Raw genomic sequence first — 25,053 nt, forward strand, 5'->3', positions numbered from 1 at the left:
ATCCAGTCTCCATATGGGTACAAGATGGTGGATAGCAGTCATGGTGGGAGGCCATTGGCGCATCTTTGATTATAGGTCTTTAGTCTGGAGTAGTGGAGATAGTAAAAGTAAACAATGCGAGCTTGCTCCAAGTTGTACGCAGCCATATAGCAGCTGCAAATTTAATTTTTCTTGTTCTTCCTGAGTGTATCGTCAAAATACAGTGACCCTCGAGAGTGCAGAGATTGAATTACCTTATAATTTCTGACACATTTCTTTAACCTATACTGCTCAGCACAGAGCACTCTCCCCTCTTCCTCGCCCAGCGTGGGTACTCAATGGCGAATAAACCACGTGATTCAACCCAGACAGCACCAGATATCGTACGAATATTATACTCTCATACGTAATGTACTGTGATCATACCGAATATACGTAAAACATTCATATAACATCTCAGTAGAATGTCATTTTGATATATCCTCAAGATAAACTTAGAATATAGCGACTGAACTTCGCAACTCCTACTGAATATACTGAGATTATATCTAATATACTCAAAACATCCGTAAAATATCCTATGATATATCTCATGTATATCTATCACATATTTCCAAAATATCCGCGTAATATCGAAAGTGAATCATGTCAACGCTATCTATGATCTGTAACGTTACGCATTTTCGTCTGCCGTGTGATGCAGACACGTGGTGAAGTGTAGGGTGTGAACGTGCGAACACGAACTCACGGACAACGTGGTTTTCTCAGGAATTACGCCCAGATAACTCTGGTATGTACATAAGATATAATATAGTAACGTAAACTATAATAATATATATATATTGTATATATACATATATTATTTAGGTTATAACCTACAATTATCTGAGCATAATTTTCCAAAGCACCCCAGCGTATTCAACAGATATTACGCTTCATTTTTTGCGATAGCTTCCTGATGTGCGAAATGATTAATTCCTCTTCTTATTTCTTCTTGCTAATTCTGTATGTTTAATTCCTTGTTCCTTATTCCTCTCATTATGCATGAGCCCATATAATGTGAACATACTGTAGACATATTGTAAATATACTGAAGATATACTTTAGACATACGTATAACATTCTTAAGATATATTCGGTATATTCTCATAAACTGCCAGCGAAATTCTATGGGATAAGGCAACGCGGACATAGTACGTTATGAGTATATACTCGCCATATCACAGACGTATCTCTAATATTATACGAATATTGCAATATACTTTCGCAATATCCTATTATCGTTCTCATAATCTACATGTGCTGTCTGGGAAGTGACCAATCAAAATTGTGTTCGCCATTGGCGAATCTTTTATTATAGGTCTTTAGCCTGAACTGGCTTGCACTGGTCGGGAGTATCCCGTTTGGACACGTAACGATTGGACACCGCTCGATTGGACACGCACGATTGGACACGCACGATTGGACACCGCACGATTGGACACCGCACGATTGGACACCGCACGATTGGACACCGCATTATTGGACACCGCACGATTGGACACCGCACGATTGGACACCGCATTATTGGACACCGCATTATTGGACACCGCACGATTGGACACCGCATTATTGGACACCGCATTATTGGACACCGCATTATTGGACACCGCATTATTGGACACCGCATTATTGGACACCGTACAATTGGACACACACACACATTTACGTGTGTGTATGCAGATTTCTAATACAGTTTGCATGGGTTAGCGACTTGGACGGGGTGGGTGCGGGAGGGGGGGCCGAAGGCCCCCCTTGCACCCCCCCGTGTGTGTGTGTGTGTGTGTGTGCGTGCGAGCATTTTCTGCACCACATAGGTTTGAAACTTTCCACGCAAAACGAGATGCTCCTAAAAATAGATCGTATATAGATATTTAAAATTCAATTTTTTTTCTGGCAAATCGAAGCTTTTTTCTGCCAGATATTTCTAAGCTTAGATAATCTGTCATATGATATATAAATGTTATTCACTAGAAGACTGCGGTGTCCAATAATGCGGTGTCCAATCGTGCTGTGTCCAATCGTGCGGTGTCCAATAATGCGGTGTCCAATAATGCGGTGTCCAATCGTGCGGTGTCCAATAATGCGGTGTCCAATCGTGCGGTGTCCAATAATGCGGTGTCCAATCGTGCGGTGTCCAATCGTGCGGTGTCCAATCGAGCCGTGTCCAATCGTGCGTGTCCAATCGTGCGTGTCCAATCGAGCGGTGTCCAATCGTTACGTGTCCAAAAGGAGGTCACCCCACTGGTCCAGTTCAGTACAGTTCCAGTGCAGCTACCAAGAACAAACCTTTTGTTACTACCAGTGCCTCTAGCGGATCTCTCGGACAATAAGGAGGTCACATTTTTGCTTGAAAATATAAGCGAGTGCCAAAGGCCTGTTAATGTCTAAGAAGGACAAAGAATAACGGTCTTACAGCGATTACAGGACACTGAATCGCTACACGAATGATCCCGGATCGGTATTCGGTCCGACACAATCATGATTTCGTGCAGACCTTGCAGGGTTTTGAGAAGATTTTCACCACGCTGGATCTCGTTCGGACGTATCACCAGATTCCCATAGCAAAAGAAAATCCTGAAAACTACCATCATCATACCATTTGGCACGTACGAATTTTTGTATACTGGTTTGAGAAATGCGGCACAAACGTTCCAGAGGTTCATTGACAAGATCTTGCGGAATTTGGATTTTTGTTACTCCAGATAGCTAGAGAGTCTCTGAGGGAGAGAGTGGCAAACCGCGTCTCTTCTGATTCGATGCGGGCGTTAAGCACGCGGTCACACGATCAGTTGTCGCTCTCTCTTTCTTAGAGGCTTACTAAATAGACAGAAAGACCGCGTCTTTTTTGATTCGATGGGGGCGTTCACGTGATCAGTTTGCCACTCTCTCCTTCAGAGGCTCTCTACAGATAGCACAAGACGTCCTCAGGATCATCCTGAATATGTCCCGGGATGTTCTGGGATCTTGTCAGGATATAATAGTTGTATTATTGTAAATATTTTATATAAATATTTTATGTATAAATTTGACTTCTAAAGTAAATTTAGAATGTTAGATTCTATAATAGTATTAATATAAATTAAAATTTTACTCATGTCTTGAAGACATTTTTGGGATGTCCTGAGGATATATGTATTCTAGTTAAAAACGTTATTCTTAAAATATTGTATAAAGAGTTTCATTAGCTACAAAATGTCTGAAAATAAACTTAAATATAATGACTGTATAAATATCAGACATTTTAGATAGCACAGAATGTTCTAAGAATATGATATCCTGAAAGTCCTCAGGACATCCTAAGACAGTCCTCAGGACATTCTAAAATAATCCTCAGGACATCCTAAGACAGTTTTTAGGACGTCCTAAGAGAGTCCTCAGGACATCCTAAAATAGTATTCAGGGACATCCTGGACGTGTAGTAATTTTTGAAAAAGACAGGTAAATTAATATAGCAAGTGAGAAATCTTTGAATATCGTACGTATTTCTAGAATGTATTGCAAAATTAAATGTGTAAAAATGTTGACTTCAAAGTCAAATTAAATTGTCTACACTTATTGAAACAATATGGTATGCCATAAAAATCGATACATTTATCAAAAATCCCCCCAAAAATCTAAAAAATCTGACAAAAAGTGGTGTTCGGGATTCAGCATGTATTGAGTTTGCGCCGTCACGTCAGATGGCAGCAGTTATCGATCATCGTTCACAACCGGCACATCGATCATAGATCGTAGGAGCACTAGCATGCGCGCCAACACGCGCATAGCACTAGAATCGCTCTCTTTGGTACGTACTCTCGATGGCGGCGGTTCACTCTTGTTCATCGTGCTAGTGCTTCGATATCGTTTGGTGTTCGAACCTATTCGTGAGATCGTAGACGTTTCATCCGACAAATGCTCAAGGAAGGACTCATTCTCATCATCTGTAGAGAGACTCAGCCACAATTCTCTGATACATCAACATCGAGAGACTCAGGGTGACGTCCCATGGCGCGTATTGCGATACGCGCGTATCGGGCGTATCGAACTCTGCAACCAATCACAGACATTCCGCTGCTTTCAGTAGGCCGAAATATGTCTCTTAAGGGCCATCTACAATGGAGTGTTTTAGTCGTAACAACGCTAAATCTACGACCATACTGTCAATAATATAAACGACGTAGCAATAATATACAAGCCGGCTATCATAGAGAGGTGACTAAAAACTAACCCCGAACACCTGAACGCTCATCGTAAGCACCCACTGAATTGACTCAATGTCTGTTGTAGGCCGTAATCAGTAAAACAGTACGTAATGAAAATATTGTTTACGACTACTGCTACGGCCTACAACTCTCCATTGTAGATGGCCCTTTATGTCCCATGAAGCGGATTACGCGGAAGCGGAACGAGCGGATCACCAATCATGGGACTGTTTCAACGGAATTTTTGAAAAGGTTCTATTAGAACGATCCCGTGATTAGTGATCCGCTGATTCTGCTTCCGCGTAATCCGCTCCATGGGACATAAGAGCCACATTTCGGCGTATTGAACATACACACACACAAGCATGCGTGGCCATTTCTAACCTTTTCGTGCCCATAAGAAGTACACAAAAAGTGACAAGAAGGAGTACCACGCGTAGTACTCATAAATCTGAAGAAGTTATAGTAAAAAGAAGTAAATATATACACCGCCCAGTGCACACGTCATGTAACATTATACGACTGTGTATATGTATGTGTGCGATCCGCTCGATTATGAATTTCCGCGGATCGTCAACGTATCAAAAACGGCGGATCGTCTGTCATTGGTTGAAATTTAATACGCTCGATACGCGCGTATCGCAATACGCGCCATGGGACGTCATCCTCAGGGTGCGGTCCCATGAAGCAGATTATGCGGAAGCGGAACGAGCGGATCACCAATCGCGGGATCATTCTGATAGAACTCTTTTAAAGATTCCGTCGAAACGGTCCTGTGATTGGTGATCCGCTCGTTCCGCTTCCGCATAATCCGCTTCATGGGACCGCACCCTCAGACTCATCACGCTACGCGCACGCCGGCGCCGCGTGACACCGGTTCACGGGCATCATCGTCTTCACCGGTAACAATTAATATAATTTCTGCCGAGTGAGTGGACATTATCTCTCAATTATAGACAATCTCATCAGTGCTCTCAGAACTCAGAAAACGCATGTAATGTGTATAAGTTAAGATCTGTAAAATATACGGTACGACTCGGACATCTCGGATTCCACGTGACACGTAATTGTTGTGCAATTAATTAAACACCCTTTCCACGAACGTCCTCTCACCCTGCATATCATCCTTAGGGGCATCCAGCGATCTCTTCGCAGAATCGCGAACAAGTGGTCATTGTTTACTATTTCTGAGGATGTCTTGAGGAAATTCTATGGTATCCTCAGGACGTCCGGTGGACTGTCCTCAGGATGTCCTGAGGACGTCCCAGGATAAAATTAGAACGCCCTCGGGATATCTACGAAGTTCGTCCTGGACGTCCTGAGGACATCCTAAGAACGTCCACTATCTGGGACCTCTAGGCAACATCCTTGTGATGTCATTGTCAAGTGAGGAACACTTGGAACATTTTCGAACATTTGAGCTTACAAAAATATGGAATGTTCATCGATCCGGCAAAATGCGTGTTCGGAAAATCATAGGAAGAATTTCTTGAGTATTTGGTGCCGGGAGAACGAACGTTGAACACATGAGTTCAGGCAATTATAGAGTACTGTTACGTGCCTAAACACGATAAAAATTCTCTTTTTAAAATATTTTTAACTAATTACCCTGTACAAACTGTGTCATAAAACTATCTCGATATATCATCCAAGATCTTTACTTATTGATAACTTTTTTCCATCTACGGTCTTTTTAAACTTAATATTTGTCTGTTTCCTTGTCCTGTAAACATCTCTGCATCCCACCTAAACTATTTTTTATGACATAGATATCAACAGGGTTGGGAAGTAACGCGTTACTTGTAACGTTGTTAGGACGTTATATTTTCTTTTGTAACGAGTAACGAAACGCAGTTACTTTTATCATTACTTTAAAAAATATGGCCGGTACATAAACGTGGAAATACTTGCCGTCTGGTAGAAAGCAAGAAGACTAGAGAACAGGAGAGAAAAAGAATTTTCCGCATAAAAAAAAATTTATCTTAGAAAAAGATTTCTTTTTGCATCTAAAGAAGAATTCATAATTGGGGACATAAAAAAATTACTAAAAGAATTATTTTGGATTCTTTGTGTTATCTGGATAATAGATATATGAAATAAACATTTAAAGTGTACAAAGTATATAAAAAATGTAATATGTAATATAGATATGTACTGAAAATATATAAAAGTATTTAAAAATAAATATTTTCCAATTTTATATTCTGTACGTCTTAGTATCCTATTTTATAAATCTGTCTTATCATTAAGAAAAAAGTAACGAAAAGTAACAATTTTTCGTCATTTTTAAAGTAACGGTAAGGCGTTACTTTTTACGACCGGTAACGAGTAACGATAACAAGTTAATTTTTATCAAGAGTAACGATAACGGTAACGAGTTACTTTTAAAAAGTAACTTTCCCAACCTTGTCTAAGTATCATCGATATCATATTACATATTATTTATACATTTAATAATATAATACTTAATTGTATTCTATACATATAGTACACATGCGGACAGAAATGCCTGGCCATACGAAGTTAGCTGTATTCCAGCGATTTCTACAGCGCATGCATGGGCACCATGGGCGCATGTAACCTATTTTATATAGAAATCGAAACATAGTTAACTTCGTATGGCTAGACATTCCTATCCGCGTGTGTACGTCTCATCTTAATTATATTCACGTGAACGTTACAATATCTCAAAAATATCATATGATTTTGTGTGGCTATTCTGTTCTTGCAACGTCCTTCAGTAAGAGTGTGCTATATGAGATTTGATAAAGATACATACATTTTGTTGTAATAAAAATATATAAATAAATTCATCTTTTAATAATTTTATTTGTATAAATTTATTAATTATAATTATTAAAACGTATTGAAAAATATATTTTAAAAACAAAGTGTACAAAATATTTTAATTTTGAGTATTTTTTAATTTTTTGCGCTTTTAATTTCTTTATTTTTTAATATATCTACATTTAAGAAAATAAAACATGTTGCAATTCAAGAAATTTGAAAAAACGTTTTGTTATTAAAGTTTTAAACACTTATTAATATATTATAGATGTGATGAATAAAAAGTATTGTCTTACTAATAAATGCAGTCGTATAACGTTTTGAAATGTTTCCACATCTTTCAAAGATGGCAATTTCATTATTATCTTTTAAGTCATCATAAACGAGCTGAAGTTGTTCCATTAAATATCTTAACTATTTGTTAAATAAAATATTATTTGAATTATACATACTTTTTATATTATAACAAGGGAAGCAAACTCTAATGGTTGCAAAATTATATTGTAAATATTTATTAAAATAGATATAACTAACTTACTTTGTCACTGTTAACGTAAAACGAATTGTATGTAATGGCTAAAGTAATAAAACCAAATGACAAAGAAAAAAATTTTAAGACATAATCTGCAGAACATTCGGATGTCACAAGTGTTGCAAACTGTAATTAAAAACTTTTTTAGATAATAAAAAGGATAGAAGCATTATACATGTCTTTATCATTTACTCTTTTAAACATAAATCTGACCATACATTATATTAATGTTTCGTTTATTGAAATCAAGTTTTTGCAACAATTTCTGTTGTTAAAATCCTTGGCTAATAATAAATTATTCTATTTTTTAATAATATTAAACAAAAATAAATTGTACTTATTTAGAAATAATGCTTTAATTATTTAATAATAAATTTAGATTTATTAATATTATTAAAAAGATTAAATCCCAGTAAGCAAGCTATCATTAGTACAACGTGTTATTACAATGATATTTTATAACATGTAACGTTTTTACATGTATAGATTTTATTGTTGTATACAATGTTATTGTAAAAAATGTTTTAGTAAAACATTAAAAATAATGTTCGAAGGAAACATATATTGAAAACGTTCGTGAGGCCTTAAAGTAAAAAAATAGAAATTTGGTAAAGTAAGCATGCTCAGAATAATCTTTTTGTGTATAAGTGCTAAGGTTTGCAACAAGTATTTGATTATCTTTAACTTATAGGACATAAATTTAATAAAACAGTTTTACTTTAAGTATTTATTTTATATATTTTACTTAAAAAAACTGTTATTAAATTGATTAAATTGTCTTATAAATTAAAAATAATCAAATACTAGTTGTATAAATCTCGGTACTTATACACAAAAGGATAATTCTGAGCGTGCTTACATTAACAAATTTCTATTCTTTTACTGTGAGCCCTTATAAAACGTTTTCAATATATGTTTCTTTTGAACATTATTTTAAAAATATTTTTTTACTGATATTTTAGTTTTCAAATTAATAAGAAAGTCCCCGAGTATTAAAATAATCCTCTATATTATGTAAGATAAGAAAACGTAGTCAGAAAATAGTAGTCGATATACCTGAAATATAACAGCAGTTACAATAATAACGTAACAACAAAATAAATAAAATCGAGCAAATTTCGATTGTTGATAAGGCCATAGACCAACTATCAGCAAAAAAGTACGGTTAAGACTGAAATACTTGTCTACGACACTGGTCATGTTTCTACTGACATTAAATGCGTTTATAAGAGATAAAAGAAACGAAAGTACTCTTATTCCTCCCCTATTAAGTATAAAAGAAATATAAATGTCTTTAGTTTTTACATTTTCTCTTTTTTAAAAAATGTTAAAGTGTTTTAATATTGCTTTAATATATTTTCTACAATTTAGTCTAATCTTGCAGTTATAAGGTAATACAAAATATTTTCATGTGCAATTGAAGCACTCGCAACTTAACGCTATAGCGTGTATATGATAGTTGCTGCCGATTACATCGATCCAATGCCGAAAGAACATCAGATGTTTCTTTCTCATGGAATATCTTTCTCATGAAAAATTTTGAAATAAAAGTTACGCACGCGCATAAACTTATCAATAGGTCATTCAGTTTTGTTCTTTCATGAGGTGCAGACGCAAGTTACCATTAAGAATATTCAAAATAGAAAAATTATTTATTATCAGATTGTAATGTAAGACATATATTATTTATCGTGAAATAATTTTAGTTTTTATGTATTTTCTTATATGTCAACGTTTTCGTCATTTTCTGTTAAGAACTAAAATATATTAGAATATAATAATGTATGTACATTGTGCGTGCGTGCGTGCGTGCGTGCGCGCGCGCGCGTGTGTGTGTGCGAGCGTTCGTGCGTGCGAGCGTTCGTGCGTGCGAGCGTTCGTGCGTGCGATCGTTCGTGCGTGCGAGCGTTCATGCGTGCGAGCGTTTGTGCGTGCGAGCGTTCGTGCGTGCGTGCGTGCGTGTGTGCGTGCGCGTATATTGTTACGCGCACCGCCCGATATACTTTTTGACCCGAGTCAGCTGTCCGATTACGAATATCGATCGGCGGCAGCAGGCAACTAATGCTAAGCAACAAAATGAACAACTAGTTGAAAAGAGATCGCAGCCTTATTCGGACGTGTCTCAACATTACTCTGTACTTGTTCTGAATAAAGTTCTTTGGTTCGTTCGGAAAAGTAAATGTGTGTTTTCTCTTCCGTTTGAAAAATGGCAGAAAATAATATAGAGTCGTTGAACGCGGAGTGAAGAACAGAGAGGTGGGTTGTACGATTGCGAGTAGAGCGGACACGGATTACTAGGTCACATTTGGCGAATATAATAAATTTGAGAGTTTAACCATATGAATCGAGAGGATTCATTAAACTTCTTTTGTCTCAAAAGTTATGATTACTTACACACTATAGATTTAAAAGCGATTTTTGATTATATAAAAGGAATTGTGAAGAATTTTATAAGAAATAAGAAGTAGCTGACGATTGAAAAAAAAAATTTACAAGAACACCAGAGTGATAATAAGGACAAAGAACGGTTTGACTGAAGTTTTTAGTACGACGAAGGGAATTAAACAAGAATGTATCATGAATCGTCTGCTTTAATTTTAATCTGTATATAGCGAATCTATATGGATACTTGGGAGAAAGAGGAATAAGATGTTTCCTAAAATTAGAAAACGAGAGGATTTAGTCACTAGCGTATACATATAACAAAGGTGATTGTATTCAATAGAAATGGGAAAGAGAAGGAAAAATGGAAGTGGGAAAATGAGGAGTTAGAAAAGGTAAGGACATTCAAATATCTTGACTTTAATAGGAAAGGGGAATGTAAAAATTATAAATAAAAGAGTTACCAAAAAAGAGAAAGTTGGCAAATAACAAGGTTTTGGTTCTAGAAGAAAGGCTTTGTAAAAATAATTTAGTAGATGATTGCTGTTTAGCCTTTAGAGAACCGGCTTATTTTGAACGACTTTTTTTAGTTTTAGTGCTAGAAAACTTTCGTCTCCGTCAGTTAATTGATCTCTGAAAAATATAACATCGCTCTAGCACCTACAGTGAAAAAAAATGTTGTAAAATCAATGAAAAAGCAACTTGTTTCAATTAAACGGTGTAGTTGCGGGCTGCCAACTAAATAAATGATTCATACAATATATTTGTTATTGATTGCAATTTCTATAATGCATATTAAACGAATTGTGTATATATATGAATCAATGACATATAATATTGTAGTGAATGGTTTATCCCACTATATTTTGTTGGTATGACAAGTTTTTAAATAATTTGATGCGCGTTTGTAGCATACAAGCACCTCTTGTATCAAAAGTGTGAAAGTGACAGTTTTCATCTGATGTGAGAGATCGATGACGATGACGTTTCTTACATGAAAATTTTGACATTTGGACTTTGCGTCGTGATATCTCCCCTCATAAGATACGTCGAGGAAAAATAAAAATAGTTTTCTGATACAAATTGACCCCACGCTTTCGATTGAGCCTAGTTAGAACTCGATCTGTTTAGCCGTTTCTGAGATCCGATAATTTTGGCTGCTCGCAAGTCGTGTACTCGCGTAAAACAGCACGGTCAGGCTCGCGCTACGGTTTACCGACAAAAAGTTAGTAATATCTTTGTTCCTACTATATCTTTTTATTTCTTTTATAGATTTGGAAATTCTTCTCCAGAATAAAAGAATACGCATTGCTACCAGTCCGTGGAGTGGAGTTTCCTCTAAAAACGGGAAAAATTCTTAATTTGCTGTCACATCGTATAACAATGTTTACTTAATATAAAAGATCTACGGTTTGTACTTACAAAATTTGTATTTACAGACTAGTAGACGACGAGAACAAAAAGTATTGAGTTTTCGAAAATTAGATTTTAGTGCCCAAGATGAAATTGTGAAACAAAAATTTAGATTATATACGCGTAAAAAGTCGATAAGTAGAGCAATAAAAAAAAAATATTTTTTGTTCTCGATATAAAGTTCAATTCACAGATGGATATTAATATGTGTATTTTGATTCTGGAAAAGAATTTCCAAATCTATAAAAGAACATATATACACAGAAAGAAAATGCTGTTGTATCAATTAAATCAGTGTAATTGAAATTAATATTATTAAAGTAACCATCAATATTAATGAACGAAAATAAGCAATAATTGTTTTAATAATCGTGACAGTTGGTTTAATAATATCAATGCTTTTGGAAAATGTAATTGAATGATCGATAAATTTATATATTTCAATTACATATTTTTTTATTAAAATTACATATGCAATTAATAGTTTTGTTTATATGTAGTTGAATTCTATGTAATTCATATAATTATGTCTGTTGTCAATTCAACTATGTAAAATAATAAAAACAAATCAACCGCAGAGTTGAGGGTACTTTAATTAATTCAAAAGCATTACTTTTTCTTAATTTAAATACAATGTATTTTATTTGTATATTTTTTATATATTAGAACAAGAATTTGTCAGATGTTATATTGACTCCTTATTGCATATATTATACAATTATATCTTTAGAAGAAATGGAAATGTGTTTATTTTAATTACATATGAACTTGATACAATCAACACATGTAATTATTAATGTTGTTGTGTATATGTAGATAAAAATATTATTAAGTATACGTTATAATTGCATCAAGCGTATGTGTAATAATTATAAAATCTTTTTACTCCCGGTAAATGAATTAATACATATGATTCAATAATATTGAAGTAAAATATATCAACAATACAAACATAAAATATATCATTCAAGTAATGCTATCAACTCAATTACGTGAAATAATTAAAACAAAACAACCAAAAAGTTAATGCTATTGTAATTTATACAAAAACATTATGGTAGAATGGAAATAAGATGCATTTAATGTTTAATATTGTTAAACATTGGTTCAAATCATTTATGTATTGTGTCAATAATAAATAGGTTTGTGTGAAGTATATTTTATTCTTAGGATGGCATTCTTCTCACTCAGCGCTACGTAGCGTGTCATTTCGTAAACAACATCCACTGTTTTATGAATAAAAATAGTTCGTCAAGAGCGCGGAAGAAAGCGAGATTTTGCCATCGACATATAATACTAAACTGAAATATGTCAGTCTATAAAAGAGACTGAGGAGGATAGAATTATGAAAACTCTTATTTAAGAAAGGTAATGTTTTAATTAAATTAAATTTATTTTAGATAAAGTAGAAAAAATTTATTAAATTAAAAATTAAAATTAATGCATGCACATTTAGTGTTGAACCTATGCAATTATTCTTTTATTAAAACAAATTTTGTTTGTAATTGTGTGTAAAAATGTTTTTAAAACAAACATTTTTTTATTTTCAATACAAAAATCAATTTAATCATATGCATAAATTATGCAAATATATAACTTATACATTTATTTGTATATTTAATCAAATCAAATATAAGTTGTATATAATTAACATTGAAATACAATTGTAATGTTTACATTTAGCATTATTAAATAATTATAGAGTATTTAATTCTCAACTTTAAAAATGTGTTACACTCTGATATGTATTCACTGCAATATTATATGTCATTGATTTATATGTATACATAATTCATTTAATATGCATAATTAAAATTACAATCAATAACAAATAAATTGCCTGAATCATTTATTTAGTTGGCAACTCGCAATTACACTGTTTATAATTGAATCAAGTTGTTTTTTCGTTGATTTTACAGTTTTTTTTCAGTTTACGAAATCTTATTAATGATGTGCACGAATGACTTTATATTTTCGACCTCGATCAAGTTTGAGAGGCAGTCCAGCATTGCATTAATGTGTAATTTATACTTAATCTTTAGTTATTGACAAATTACTTAATGTGGATATTTATAAAACCTTTTATTGTGGATTATTATAAAACTCCAAAATTAAAAAAGCTATTTATTAAATTTAATATATTTTTACCAAACAATGCATCCATAGAAAGATTATTTAATATTGTCACCTTCCAATAATCTGTGATGCGTAATTTATCCACAATTTTTTAAATAATTATAATTTTCTTTAGAAGGTTTAAATCTATAAAAAACATTATATGATATAATGTTTAGAGTGCTAAATTCATTAAAAATTAATAAAGTATATCGATAAAATTTATAGTGAATTTGTATCTTGTAATTTAGATAATTTTGATTTTTATGATTTATGTAATTTTGTAAGAACACTTGTTTAAAATTATTGCATTAAACATAAATTGGGCGTATAAAAAACATTTAAATTTGACTCTACCTATATGTTTAAGAAAAATGTTAAGAAAGTAAAAAGGATGTTAACGATTTTGGCCCTTTTCTTATAAAAATGTAATACAAAACAATATTAAATTGATCAGTAATTAATTCTTATTTCAACTATTAAAAGCACTATTGTTAATACTTTTAAAACTTGAAATATGTAATAATTGCTAGCTAAATTAATACTGCCCACTATTATTTTTATAAGTGTTACAAGTAAAAGTAAAAAAAAAAACAGTTTTTTTTATGGAAGGTGACCTCTTGAATGCGACAATAAAATTATTAAAAAAGTTATGGAGAACATCTTAAAAATTGGACAAGAACTGGTTTGAATTGGTTTTATATTTTATTTTTTATAAATTTTCTTTGTTTTAATTTTTTGGAATTTTTGTATATTTTAACTTTCTCTTACTGATTTTTACATTCTAGTAAATTAAAAATAAATCAAATTGTTATGTTATATTCTTTAAATTGATATATTTCTATATACATCATCCAAATTTCTAAAATAAACCATGTTTTTGCTTAATTTTTAAGATATTTCTTAAGTTTTACAAAATTTCCAACAATTTTATTGTATTAAAAAAATCAAAATCTACATACATAACGGTTTACTTATTTTATTTATCTACTTTAGAAACTAAAATTAGTCAAATAATTTTTATTTGCATTTTGATCGTATTAAAATTAAAAAAATTTTTGGTTTCACAAAATTAAAATTAATTTACTCCTTTTATTAGCATTTTAAATAAAAAATATTTTACAAACAAATTTTTTATCTAATCTTTATTTTTAAACCTTCGCATACACATTCATTTTTCCAATCTTCGCATATACACTAGATAGTTGTCACCAATGGCAATTTTCAAACAGCTATTTTTATAAAAATAATTCTTTTTGCTCAAAAAGAATTCATAATTGGTGACATACAATTGAGTTCTCTTTTAAACTCTCTGTACAATCTGGTTTAATATTAAAATTTAACGGAAAGAGTAACAAATCGTTACTTTTTAAATAACGGTAACGGTAACGGTAACGAGTTGCTTTTAAAAAGTAACTTTTCCATTCCTGATTATATAATGTAATATTAAAATGCGCACACAACAATAAACACTACTTGTTTACATTTCTATTAATTTTAAGAGAAATAAAAAAGGTAAAAAGTAACCTTATATTTTAGTATATATAATTTATAGACGTTATAATTTATAACATTATTGAAAAATGAAAAAGTGTCAACTGCAATTAATCGTTAAAAATTAATAAAATTATAATTATCAAATAATTATAATTTTATTAATTTTTAACGATTAATTGCAGTTGACACTTTTTCATTTTTCAATAATGTTATAAATTATAACGTCAAATGATAAAAGGTGGTTCCCCATTAATTGCAGCTGACACTTCTTCATTTCTCAATATTGTTACATGATTACCGTCGACGTAATGTACTTGAATCATATTTTGAGTAACCTTAAATAATTATATTTTTTATTAATCCCAGAAGTTTTGATGACTTATTGCAACAAAAAATAAATTATTATAAGTGCAACTTTAAAAAAATACCTTATGCAAACCATAATCTTCATCCGCCATTGATATATGTAATGGTTGTGTAGGTTTTAGCAAAATTATGGGAGATTTAATTGGTGGCAAGGTAGAAGGATCGTAGTGTCGAATAGCGGATGAATGTTTATAAACTGTGATACACAGCGTTTTTAAATTTGCTGGAGACAGTAACGTATTCATAACTAAAAACGATCTTGCAAAAATATCGTATCGCTCCTTCCAAGTATTACATTTCTCCAATTCCATTACAATCTGTTATATTATACATTTTTCAAAATATAAAAGTTTAAATTAAAACAAAAACCCATAAATTACAAATTATAAAATAGGAAATAATATTGATAATAATTTCCACAAAGAATAAAAAGTATTGTATAAATGTACAATAAATTTTAACTTATAAAACTAAGAAAACGATTATACCTTTTTACTAGATCCGGGGGAATAAATTTCCATAATATTAGTTAAAATGACAAACTGAAGATCCGTATCGTTAGAATTTGAGGTAAAATTTTTGTACATCATTTTCATTTGTGCAGGAGTGCCGTCGATAAGAACCAAACGACCTTTGAATTTCATGGCTTCCAATTTTCTTGTTAACTCAATTGCAATAATAGACCCGAAGGAATATCCTACCATTACAAAGTCTTTTCCGCCTTTTAATTTTGGTAATATATGCTGTAAAAATAATAAAGTAAATAGTAAAATATTTCTTGAATTTTAGATCTTATACAATAAAATAATAAAAACTCTATACAATTAAAATATAAAATTATTAGTGCATTTGCTTACATTGGTAAGACGATTAGTTGTTTCCAATATGACATCTGTTGCATCAATATTATTTATGCTATAATGCAAAGATGTTGCTGAAAATTTAATATTTGCTGTTAAATGGTTAAATACCGTTCCACATCCATCAATTCCTGGTACAAGAAAAACTTCAGTCGTAGTATTCTTTTTTTTAGTCGAAAGTTCGAAACAAATTTTGGAGATATAATCTTCGTCTTTTACAATACCAACTAAAAGTTTTATGACATTTGACTCTTCATCAAGATCCTTTTTATTCTGCGCATTATTATCACTGACATCTATTTTGGACATGTTATTAAGTTTCGCAAAAGTGAGATTAGATATCTCTTGTGAAGTAAGAAGTATATCAAATTCTCGCTCCAAAGTTTGTTTGACTTCTACGTTCATCATGGAGTCCATTCCAAGTTCAGCCAGAGATGTATGTTGACTTACAACTTTCATGTCTTTTATATCTGTAATACAAATAGAAAGTTACTTTAACTTGAAGTATAATGTACTACTACTGGTTAGGTAAAATAAAATGATATACTGAATAAATGATATAGTAAATATGTAAAAGAAAAAAGTAAGTTTACATCTACCTAAAATACCGGCGACAGCTTCTGTCGGACTTCCATGTCCGATAGATCCCAATTTCTTTTCAGCTACTATCATACTACTCACAACAGGGTGGCTTTGAAGTAAAAATTTATCAAGTTCGTCAAGACAGTAGGATATTTTTTGTTGTAAGGTACCACCGATAATCACTTCCTTATCGTCCTCCTGCATGTCAGCGACGAGACCCACGTCACCAACAGCTCCCCATTGAATTGCCAATCCGGGTAACCCTTCCTCCGCTCTCTTTTCACACACTCTTTCCATAACAGAGTTAGCCATGCCATAATTCGTCTGTCCAGCATTGCCTCTACCACAGGAAACGGAAGAGAACACTACGAAATGCTTTAGTTTAGGGCAAAACTTTCTGGACAGTTTGTCCAAATTTTGTGTTGCTCGAGCCTTTGACTGAAATGACTCTGCAAATGTCTCGGCCGTTTGATTCTTTAGAACATTATCTTTCAACACTACACCGAGGTTGAATATCGCGTCCACTGGTGCTTTGCTTTCTACAGTTCGCAAGAGGTATTCACAACCTTCGGGATCAGCAACATCGATATTCTTGATGATTAACACATTTACACCATATGATTCCCATAGTCGAATCTTCATGCGTTGGTAACCGTTTTTTATTCCACTTCGTGAAACCAATACTATGTTTCTAGCACCACGAAATATTAGCCAGTCTGTTAATTCCAAACCAAATCCACCCAAACCCCCCAATATAATATAACTTTTGTTCTTGAGACAATAATAACGACGATATGCGATAATGGGCTCATCTAAAGGTTTATTTCTTTCCCGAATATTTATAATAATCTGTAAACATATACATATATTGAAAATAAATATAAATTGTGTATAAAATATTTCTGTGCAACACTGTAACAAATAAATAAATTTTTTTGTTATTAATAATTACATACTTTTCCAATGTGTTTTCCACTCGCCATGTATCTAAAAGCTTCTTCAATATCTGTTTTCGGGAAAACTTTTACTTGGATAGGTTTGATGGTTCCGTTCTTAAGATCATCGTTTATTATTTTATATAATACAGATTTATACTTATGATCATCAATAACTATATTGTCAAATAAAATTCCATGAAAGCTAATACCTTTTTGAAAGTCAAAAGTGCAAAGAAGATTATTAGAAACAAGATCAAATTTTCCGATCTCCAAAAAACGACCGTTTTGAGCTAAACAACGAACGGAGGCAATTAGTTTCTCTTCTGCTAATGAATTCAACACAATGTCAACTCCGCGACCGTTCGTTTGCTGCATTATCATTTGTTCGAAGCTGGTATCTCGAGAATTTCCAATATGTTTATCCAAAATTGTAGGAAACACCTTTTTAATAAAATTGCGTTTGTTGCTTGTGCCTACAGTAGTGAACACTTCGCATCCTTCTTTGAGAGCGACATGAATAGCTGCCTGTCCAATGCCACCAGTACCAGAGTGAATAAGTATTTTATCGCCTTTTCTTATTTTTCCATAAATGTATAAGGCGAGGTAAACTGTACTATAAACGCATGGAACTGTCGCAGCTTCTTCAAATGTCCATGCGTCCGGTACTTTCCAACATAAATCTTTACTTTTTACGACAACATTTGCTATACAACTAAAAAAATTATTTCAAGTCAAGTTTAATTTTTTAATTACAAAAAAAATTTCTTTTTGTTACCAATGCATGAAAAATAGTTCTTTTCTCACGTGTCACTTTACACAAAAGGACAAATGTTTTAACTCACAGGTAACAGAAAATATTTTATGCGACATGTGTGGATTAGCTGTTGCACGCTTGTGCGGGTGGACACACGAGCCAAATACCTATGTCCATATCTCGAACTTACGGGCAATTAGCCGATCCGCACATGTCGCATGTAATATTTTCTATTATCTGTGCGTCGAAATATTGGTCCTTTTGTGTGAAGTAACCGCACTAGTTGCATAAATATCTATTTTAAAATATTATTTACTTAGTATAATTTACTCCCATTACTCGTTGCCCTGTGGCATCGAATCCAACGTATTCCAATCCAATAGGATTACATTCAAATAACCGTCCTCGAGAAAGCGCCATATTATTTATTAATTTACCAGTAGTAAGCATTACATCTTTAAAATTAAGGGATGAATATACAACATGTACTAAGTCTTCACGACGATAGCGGACAGATACATCACTTTCTGTCCAACAAAATGTGCTCAGATGACCACAAATCTGTCGAAAGAGAATAAATTATTTTACATAAGATTACGTCATACATATATTGTATATATACTTACATTGTTAATAAAAAAATTACAAATAAAAATCAGACAACTTAAAATATAAAAGTACATAATGTTATTGCGCATCAACACATTGTCGACGTGCTTTAAAAAGATTTTGTACGTACCGTTTGGCTAACGTGAGCGGTAGGAACAGGTTCAACTTCCCGTCGTGGTAATCGTAAATGTCTGTACGAACCCCAAATTTTATTAGTCCGTAATACATTGACAGTCATGTCTTTCTTCAATTGTTCTAAATAGAAGGGGTCTTGAAGAGAAAATTTCGAAGCCTCCGTGTCTTGAATAAACACACCCCTAACACGTTCTCCACCTGGTTCTTTTCTCAAGCAGTTAACAAAACCCAACAGACCACACTCAGAGTCTCCCTCTCCAACAACTATGATTCTACTATCCTCCTCGAGTTTGTTTTCGCCACTTACAAACGGTTTTAAATCATTTAACCAGTTAAAATTATTATTATTTATATGAACAACAATCCGGTTCTTTACATAAACTTTCTTCTTCAGAAGAACAATTATTTCTTTATCAGTGCGTTTTTTAAGAATAACGTTTAATTCGTATTGTTGTTGATACTTGCTGTAGTCACATATGTCGCACTTTTCACGCGTCAACAGATAGCCACCCTCTTTTAGAAATGACAAAAGTCGCTCTAAAGAAGTTTGTTGTTTAGACAAAAGATTAAATCCGGCAGCTATTAAGACTTTATCGTTTACAGTTGGTTTGTTCATATCAGCGATTAAAATATTTTGTGATAAGTCTGCTGAACTAAAACGATTTGGCGATGTTAATAGAGTGATATTTGTTTGTATTAATGGCATATCCTCAAAAGCCTGAATTAGTAACGAAGATGAAAGGAATTCTAATGTAACATCGTCAGCGTTTTCCACCAATTCAATGGCTTTCACTTTAGTGATTTGATGATCTTCTAGCGCGAGTTGCGCCGATATCCGAATCGCTTCATTTAAAGGAATCTCAACGTGATCTTGATGCGCTATAAATCTGTATTGTTCGATAACAGCATCTTGGTTTAATTTCCGACGCGAAATCTGAGTAGCCTTAAGGCCTTGTATCTCTACTCCGCCAGATATAATTGTGTCTATCTCTCTGTATATATGTATCGGTAATAAGACATCTAAAATAACGCTCAATATTACAAAAATTTTCTAAACAATTTATATATTAAAGCAAAACGATACTTAACAAGTGAAAAATATTTACGTTTATTTGTCTGTGTTGCAACAGCCACGTTATTCCTTTCGTAATGTAGCTTGTTAGCATGAAGTGTAGGATCAATCACCAATTTTCGAATACTCGTAGGGACATACAAATTCCTGGTGTCATATCCGATAATATGCATTTGTAGCATGTTATCCATAAATGTTACCCAATTTCCTTTCCAAACGACATGTCCTTTGTTGCCTGAAATGGATGCGCTGTGTAATCCGCGAAACCAACCACTGTACTGGTAGCCACGCAATTTTAATTCTTTGTAGATATCTCGTGCAGTCATATATTCTTCTTCCTTATTTTCTGGTAATATATTTGTAGAAGTAATTTCTTGATCTGCATTCGATATATTTATTCTACCTGTTACTACAATGCTGTTTCCTTCAGTTATTTCAAACTTTCCATCTGCAACATTTTTATATATTTGACGTATTATTACATGTATCTTATTGTTAAGCCGATTTAGAAATACACGTCGCGCAATTACCTTTCTGTATTGCAATCGTTAATTTTGTAGCTTCATTGCTTGATAAATGGGTAGCACGAATAAAGTTTACATCTTCGAATATTATCGGTATTGTTGTATATATTTGCTTTTTTATCATGCCTACAGTTTCCCAAACAAGTGCAAGATAACCTGTTGCCGGTAATAAATTTTTCCCATCTATTATATGTCCACTCATATAATCATAGCCCTCATCGCTAAGTAGGATTTCGACATGCCTTTCTCTGGATTTACAATACTGGTATGATTCGTATCTAGTTATAAACCAATCTTTGGAATGATCCCATCTAATCACATTAAAATGTCATTTACAATATTATTATACAAATTACACAAATTATACAAATAAAAGGATAGCGTGTATTTATTATAGATCCTTTAAAACCGTATTCCTTCATTTCTCGAAAACTAAACATTACACTCTGTTATACTAATAAAAACATGATATGCTTAGATAATTTAAAAAAAAAGAAATATATTTATGACTTTTTATATCAAGTCTATTAAGAAGAATCTAACTAAATCTAATCTTTATTCATAGTCGTGTTACATTTGAGTAACAGTATAAGATATTTCGACAAAAGATTTCAGAATTTCAGCTTTTCAAATTTTCAGGTTTTTAGAAATAAAAAGCTTTTAGAAGTTTCTCAAAAATGTTAAATATATTATACGAATGACTCATATTAAAGAGGAAAATAGAAAAGTTACCTGCTATATCAAATTTTAGAGCATCTAATAATGCACCTACTTTTTTTTTATCTATAAACAACATTTCATTGTGATTATGAAAATAGCATGTACCTGATTGATGGAGAGATCATAGGAGTTCCTCGGCTAACTGGAAATTCTACTGATGGGTATAAATTGGCAACTTGTGGTTGTAAACCACAATTGTAGAGCTTACCAATTCCTTGTAAAAATAGTTCGATATCTTGTTTAGTGCGTTGTTTTAATACAATGTTTGTCACTTTTGGATGCAAGGATTCTTTCAAAATGTGTTGCAAAATGCAGTCTGGTCCGATTTCGATAGTCACAGCGTTACTTGGAATCAGAGGCATTATTTGTTCAAAGAGGACAGTATTTAATATGCTACGCGCATGATAGTCAGCCGATGATAAGTTTGACGCTGAAGTGAACCATTCCGTTCGAGGTATTGAAGAACTGATCCACTTTGAACTCCGTTTCTTTGGCTGTGGTATTACATTGTTTAAGTTTAACAGAAGCTGAGTCTTCACAGTTGCGAGATAAGAACTGTGATATGGTACGTCGCAGTAGAGCTCTTTCACGTGAATATTATTAAGCTAATAATACAAAAATATATAATTTATCACGTGCCGGTGGAATAATTTGAGAACTTAATATTTTGAAAATTATTAAGTTAAATTAAATTTTTTATTCATTTATACGAAATGTAAGATTTAGTTTTACCTGTAATCTTTTTATAAATTTTTTTATGGATTCTGTATGTCCACACACAATGTTACTGTTTTCGCTATTGCGACATATTATTTCAATATCCGTTGAACACATATTTTCTAGGCTTTTGTAATCAAAACTGATAAGTGCCATAGAGCTACGAATTACTTTTCCTTCGACACATGCCAAACCTATAAAGTATGCTGACAAAATGGTTTGTTCAATTGTAAGACATTTATCCGCGTAGGCACAACCGAGTTCCCCAGCGGAATGACTAATCATGTAATCCGGATTAATTCCTAAGGATGTCAAGAGGTCTACTAAGCCAATCTACAAATATGTATGAATAATTTTATAAATGGCACTATATTAAATAAATAATTAATACTTATATAAAAAAACAATAAAATATATAATGAAGTAAATAGAATGATAATATAATAATTTATTGTATCTTTGAAATATATTTTACTTGAACAGCAACGATGCCAATAAACGCGTACAACGCGTTTTCGCATACTTTTCCATCTGTTTCTAACAAAATGTCTGTGACATTTATACCATACGGTTTTAAAACTATATCGCACTTTTTTATTGTATTTGCAAATACATGGAATTTTAATAAGTCTTGACCTAATTTTAAATTAAAAATTATATTATTATATAAATGTTATTGTAAATAAATATATTATACAAAATATAAAATATACATACCCATTCCTGGCCATTGCGTGCCTAGAGCAGAAAATATAAACCAAACAGGTCTTTTTATGCTTTCACAATTTGGAATTTCTTTTATTGAATTATCTTGTATCATGTTATTAAGTATAATAAATCCTCTCCATGGATGACCATCTATAACGTCAGTAAAGATGTCGTGTAGTAATCGAATATATTCTATGTCTGTTGAATGACTAACGACCTAAAATTTAAAAAATTTTTTAACACCAAGATTACAAAAATAAAATATACTGTTTAATTATTAAAAATAATGCTAAAATTGTTTTCAAATATCTACTAACGTCGTTTAAAAATATTTTCACTGATTCTTCAGTGCGACCAGATAGTATTACAAGTCTAGGTAAATCATCATTTGTTGCTCGATTATTAATTTTCTGTTTGCTATTCCATTTTAACAACATATGAGCGTTAGCTCCCCCAAAACCGAAAGAATTGATACCTATAAAACCATTTTTAAGTGGCATTGGTTCTTTGACTACGCAAATAGTTCCATTTATTAAAGCATCTATATCGTTCCGTGGTGATGTGTAATTGATGTTTGGCGGTACAAAACCAGTTTCGAATGCTAATAGAGCCTTAAAAAATTAAATCAATTTGTCAATCATATATCGGTCGAATAATTAACTTACCATAACTTTTTTATTAACCATTTATTATATTACGTATAATATATATGAATTTCAATGTCTACCAAACTTGGAAGATATTCTCAATCTTATAATTAACCTTCGCAAAACAATTAATCTGACATTATATTATATTCTATCTGACATTATTATTTGTCGTCAATTTGACCAAAATGATGGCAAATAACAACTGTTCGCTACCTGGATATGTGTTTAAATAACATGTCAAATAATTTTTGTATAAAATAAATCTTCTTTCTTTGTTTGTATGTACATTTGTATACAATGTGTGGATAATTAAAATAAAGATACATTTCGAAATAAGAAATGATAATACTATTTGTTTTACCTTAACTATCTGAGTAAAACCACTTGCAGGTTCAGCATGACCAAGGTTAGATTTGACGGAACCAATCATTAATGACGTTTTTCTGTTCTTACAAAAAACATCATGAAGAGCTTTGACTTCCTGAAGATCGCCAACTTTGGTTGCGGTACCATGTGCTTCAATGTAATCCAAGCAAGATATCGGTATTTCACACTCATTGTAAAATTCTGTTAGTAAAGTACTTTGCATAAGCGACGATGGATACGTTATTCCTTCTTTTTTATAGCCATCGCTATTTAATTTAATATACGGACATATGGCATAAATCCGTTTTGCATTCTTTGCTTTCTGTAAGTATGCCACTGCTATCGTATCGCTACGCGAATATCCATCTGCTGCGATGTCAAAAGGCCTGCAGTAACCATCGGATGACAAAACACCTCAAAGAATACAAAATATATATCAATTTACCTAAATGTATATATATATATATATATACACACACGTACTTATTTAGTATAAATTTACATATATTTTGTCAATTTATGCTAAATTTAAGTTACCGGACAAATTTAAATTTGAATTTTGTATACGTATACATATAGTACATACCCATATGTAAATATGTATAAAAGTAACCCTACAAAAAATCTCTACTTCCCGAATTTAGGATAACATTTCTATTATATTTTTGTTTCTTAAATATATAAAACTTAATTATAAAACTTATCCGAAAGTATACCCAAAAGAATTAGAATATTATTTGCCTTATCAGAAACCAATATCTTAGTTTGGCAAACATTTTAGTACAAAAATTTTTCTCAAGATTAGGCCAGTGAATGTTGAATTAATTTTTTATTAAATGAGAAAATGTAATTTTTTAGACTTTTATGCGTAATACATTAAGTAAGAAATTAATTTAAAAGATACCTAGACGTGAAAATTGAAGGTTTAAAACGGGATGAAAACATATATTTGCACATCCAATTATGGCATCCTCGCATTTACCCGACATGATGAAATCATAACCAACGGCCATGGCATAAAGACTCGAACTGCATGCCGTATCGATTGTATATGATGGTCCTTTCACATCCAAATAGTGTGAAAGCGCGGTTGCTGTTGTAGATTTACTACATTCAACAAC

The 25,053-nt window shown here is 32.3% G+C and overlaps 2 protein-coding genes and 1 long non-coding RNA gene across 3 annotated transcripts in view; 1 reads left to right on the forward strand and 2 right to left on the reverse strand.

Annotated features, from left to right (window-relative positions):
• LOC118644496 overlaps positions 1-9,367 on the reverse strand; it is a 28,083-nt gene extending 18,716 nt beyond the window's left edge. The window contains exons 1-3 of the mRNA XM_036283137.1: positions 8,581-9,367; positions 7,531-7,650; positions 7,289-7,406 (exon numbers count right to left, since the gene is read on the reverse strand). Of these exons, the coding sequence (XP_036139030.1) occupies positions 7,289-7,406; positions 7,531-7,650; positions 8,581-8,724 (382 nt within the window). The 5' untranslated portion in view covers positions 8,725-9,367. The remainder of the gene's footprint in view (positions 1-7,288; positions 7,407-7,530; positions 7,651-8,580) is intronic.
• A 244-nt stretch (positions 9,368-9,611) lies between these two features.
• Positions 9,612-12,727, forward strand: LOC118644503. Its single transcript, XR_004962282.1, has 3 exons — positions 9,612-9,780; positions 10,137-10,301; positions 12,490-12,727. It is a non-coding gene; the product is annotated as an uncharacterized LOC118644503 (long non-coding RNA).
• Positions 12,728-15,119: 2,392 nt separating this feature from the next.
• Positions 15,120-25,050, reverse strand: LOC118644460 (fatty acid synthase-like). Its single transcript, XM_036283056.1, has 17 exons — positions 24,837-25,050; positions 23,928-24,346; positions 23,234-23,527; positions 22,926-23,133; positions 22,684-22,844; positions 22,224-22,541; positions 21,597-22,096; positions 20,778-21,082; positions 20,282-20,695; positions 19,171-20,195; positions 18,748-18,992; positions 17,696-18,389; positions 16,757-17,588; positions 16,155-16,627; positions 15,786-16,040; positions 15,360-15,614; positions 15,120-15,266 (listed from the first exon to the last, which is right to left on the reverse strand). Exons 1-17 carry the CDS (start codon positions 24,943-24,945, stop codon positions 15,156-15,158), a joined length of 6,618 nt encoding a protein of 2,205 aa, XP_036138949.1. The 5' UTR covers positions 24,946-25,050; the 3' UTR covers positions 15,120-15,155.
• Positions 25,051-25,053: the final 3 nt, after the last annotated feature.

This window comes from Monomorium pharaonis, chromosome 2, assembly GCF_013373865.1.
Source record: "Monomorium pharaonis isolate MP-MQ-018 chromosome 2, ASM1337386v2, whole genome shotgun sequence".
Taxonomy (NCBI): domain Eukaryota; kingdom Metazoa; phylum Arthropoda; class Insecta; order Hymenoptera; family Formicidae; genus Monomorium; species Monomorium pharaonis.

Excerpts from the sequence above, each read along its gene's own strand:
- LOC118644460 (XM_036283056.1), bottom strand. The coding sequence starts at position 24,945 with ATGGCCGTTGGTTATGATTTCATCATGTCGGGTAAATGCGAGGATGCC. Across the intron at positions 18,390-18,747 it reads ATGGGAGTAAATTATACTAA|TTGTATAGCAAATGTTGTCG; the intron begins GTAAATAATATT and ends TAATTTTTTTAG. Across the intron at positions 16,041-16,154 it reads CAACTAATCGTCTTACCAAT|CATATATTACCAAAATTAAA; the intron begins GTAAGCAAATGC and ends TTATTTTTACAG.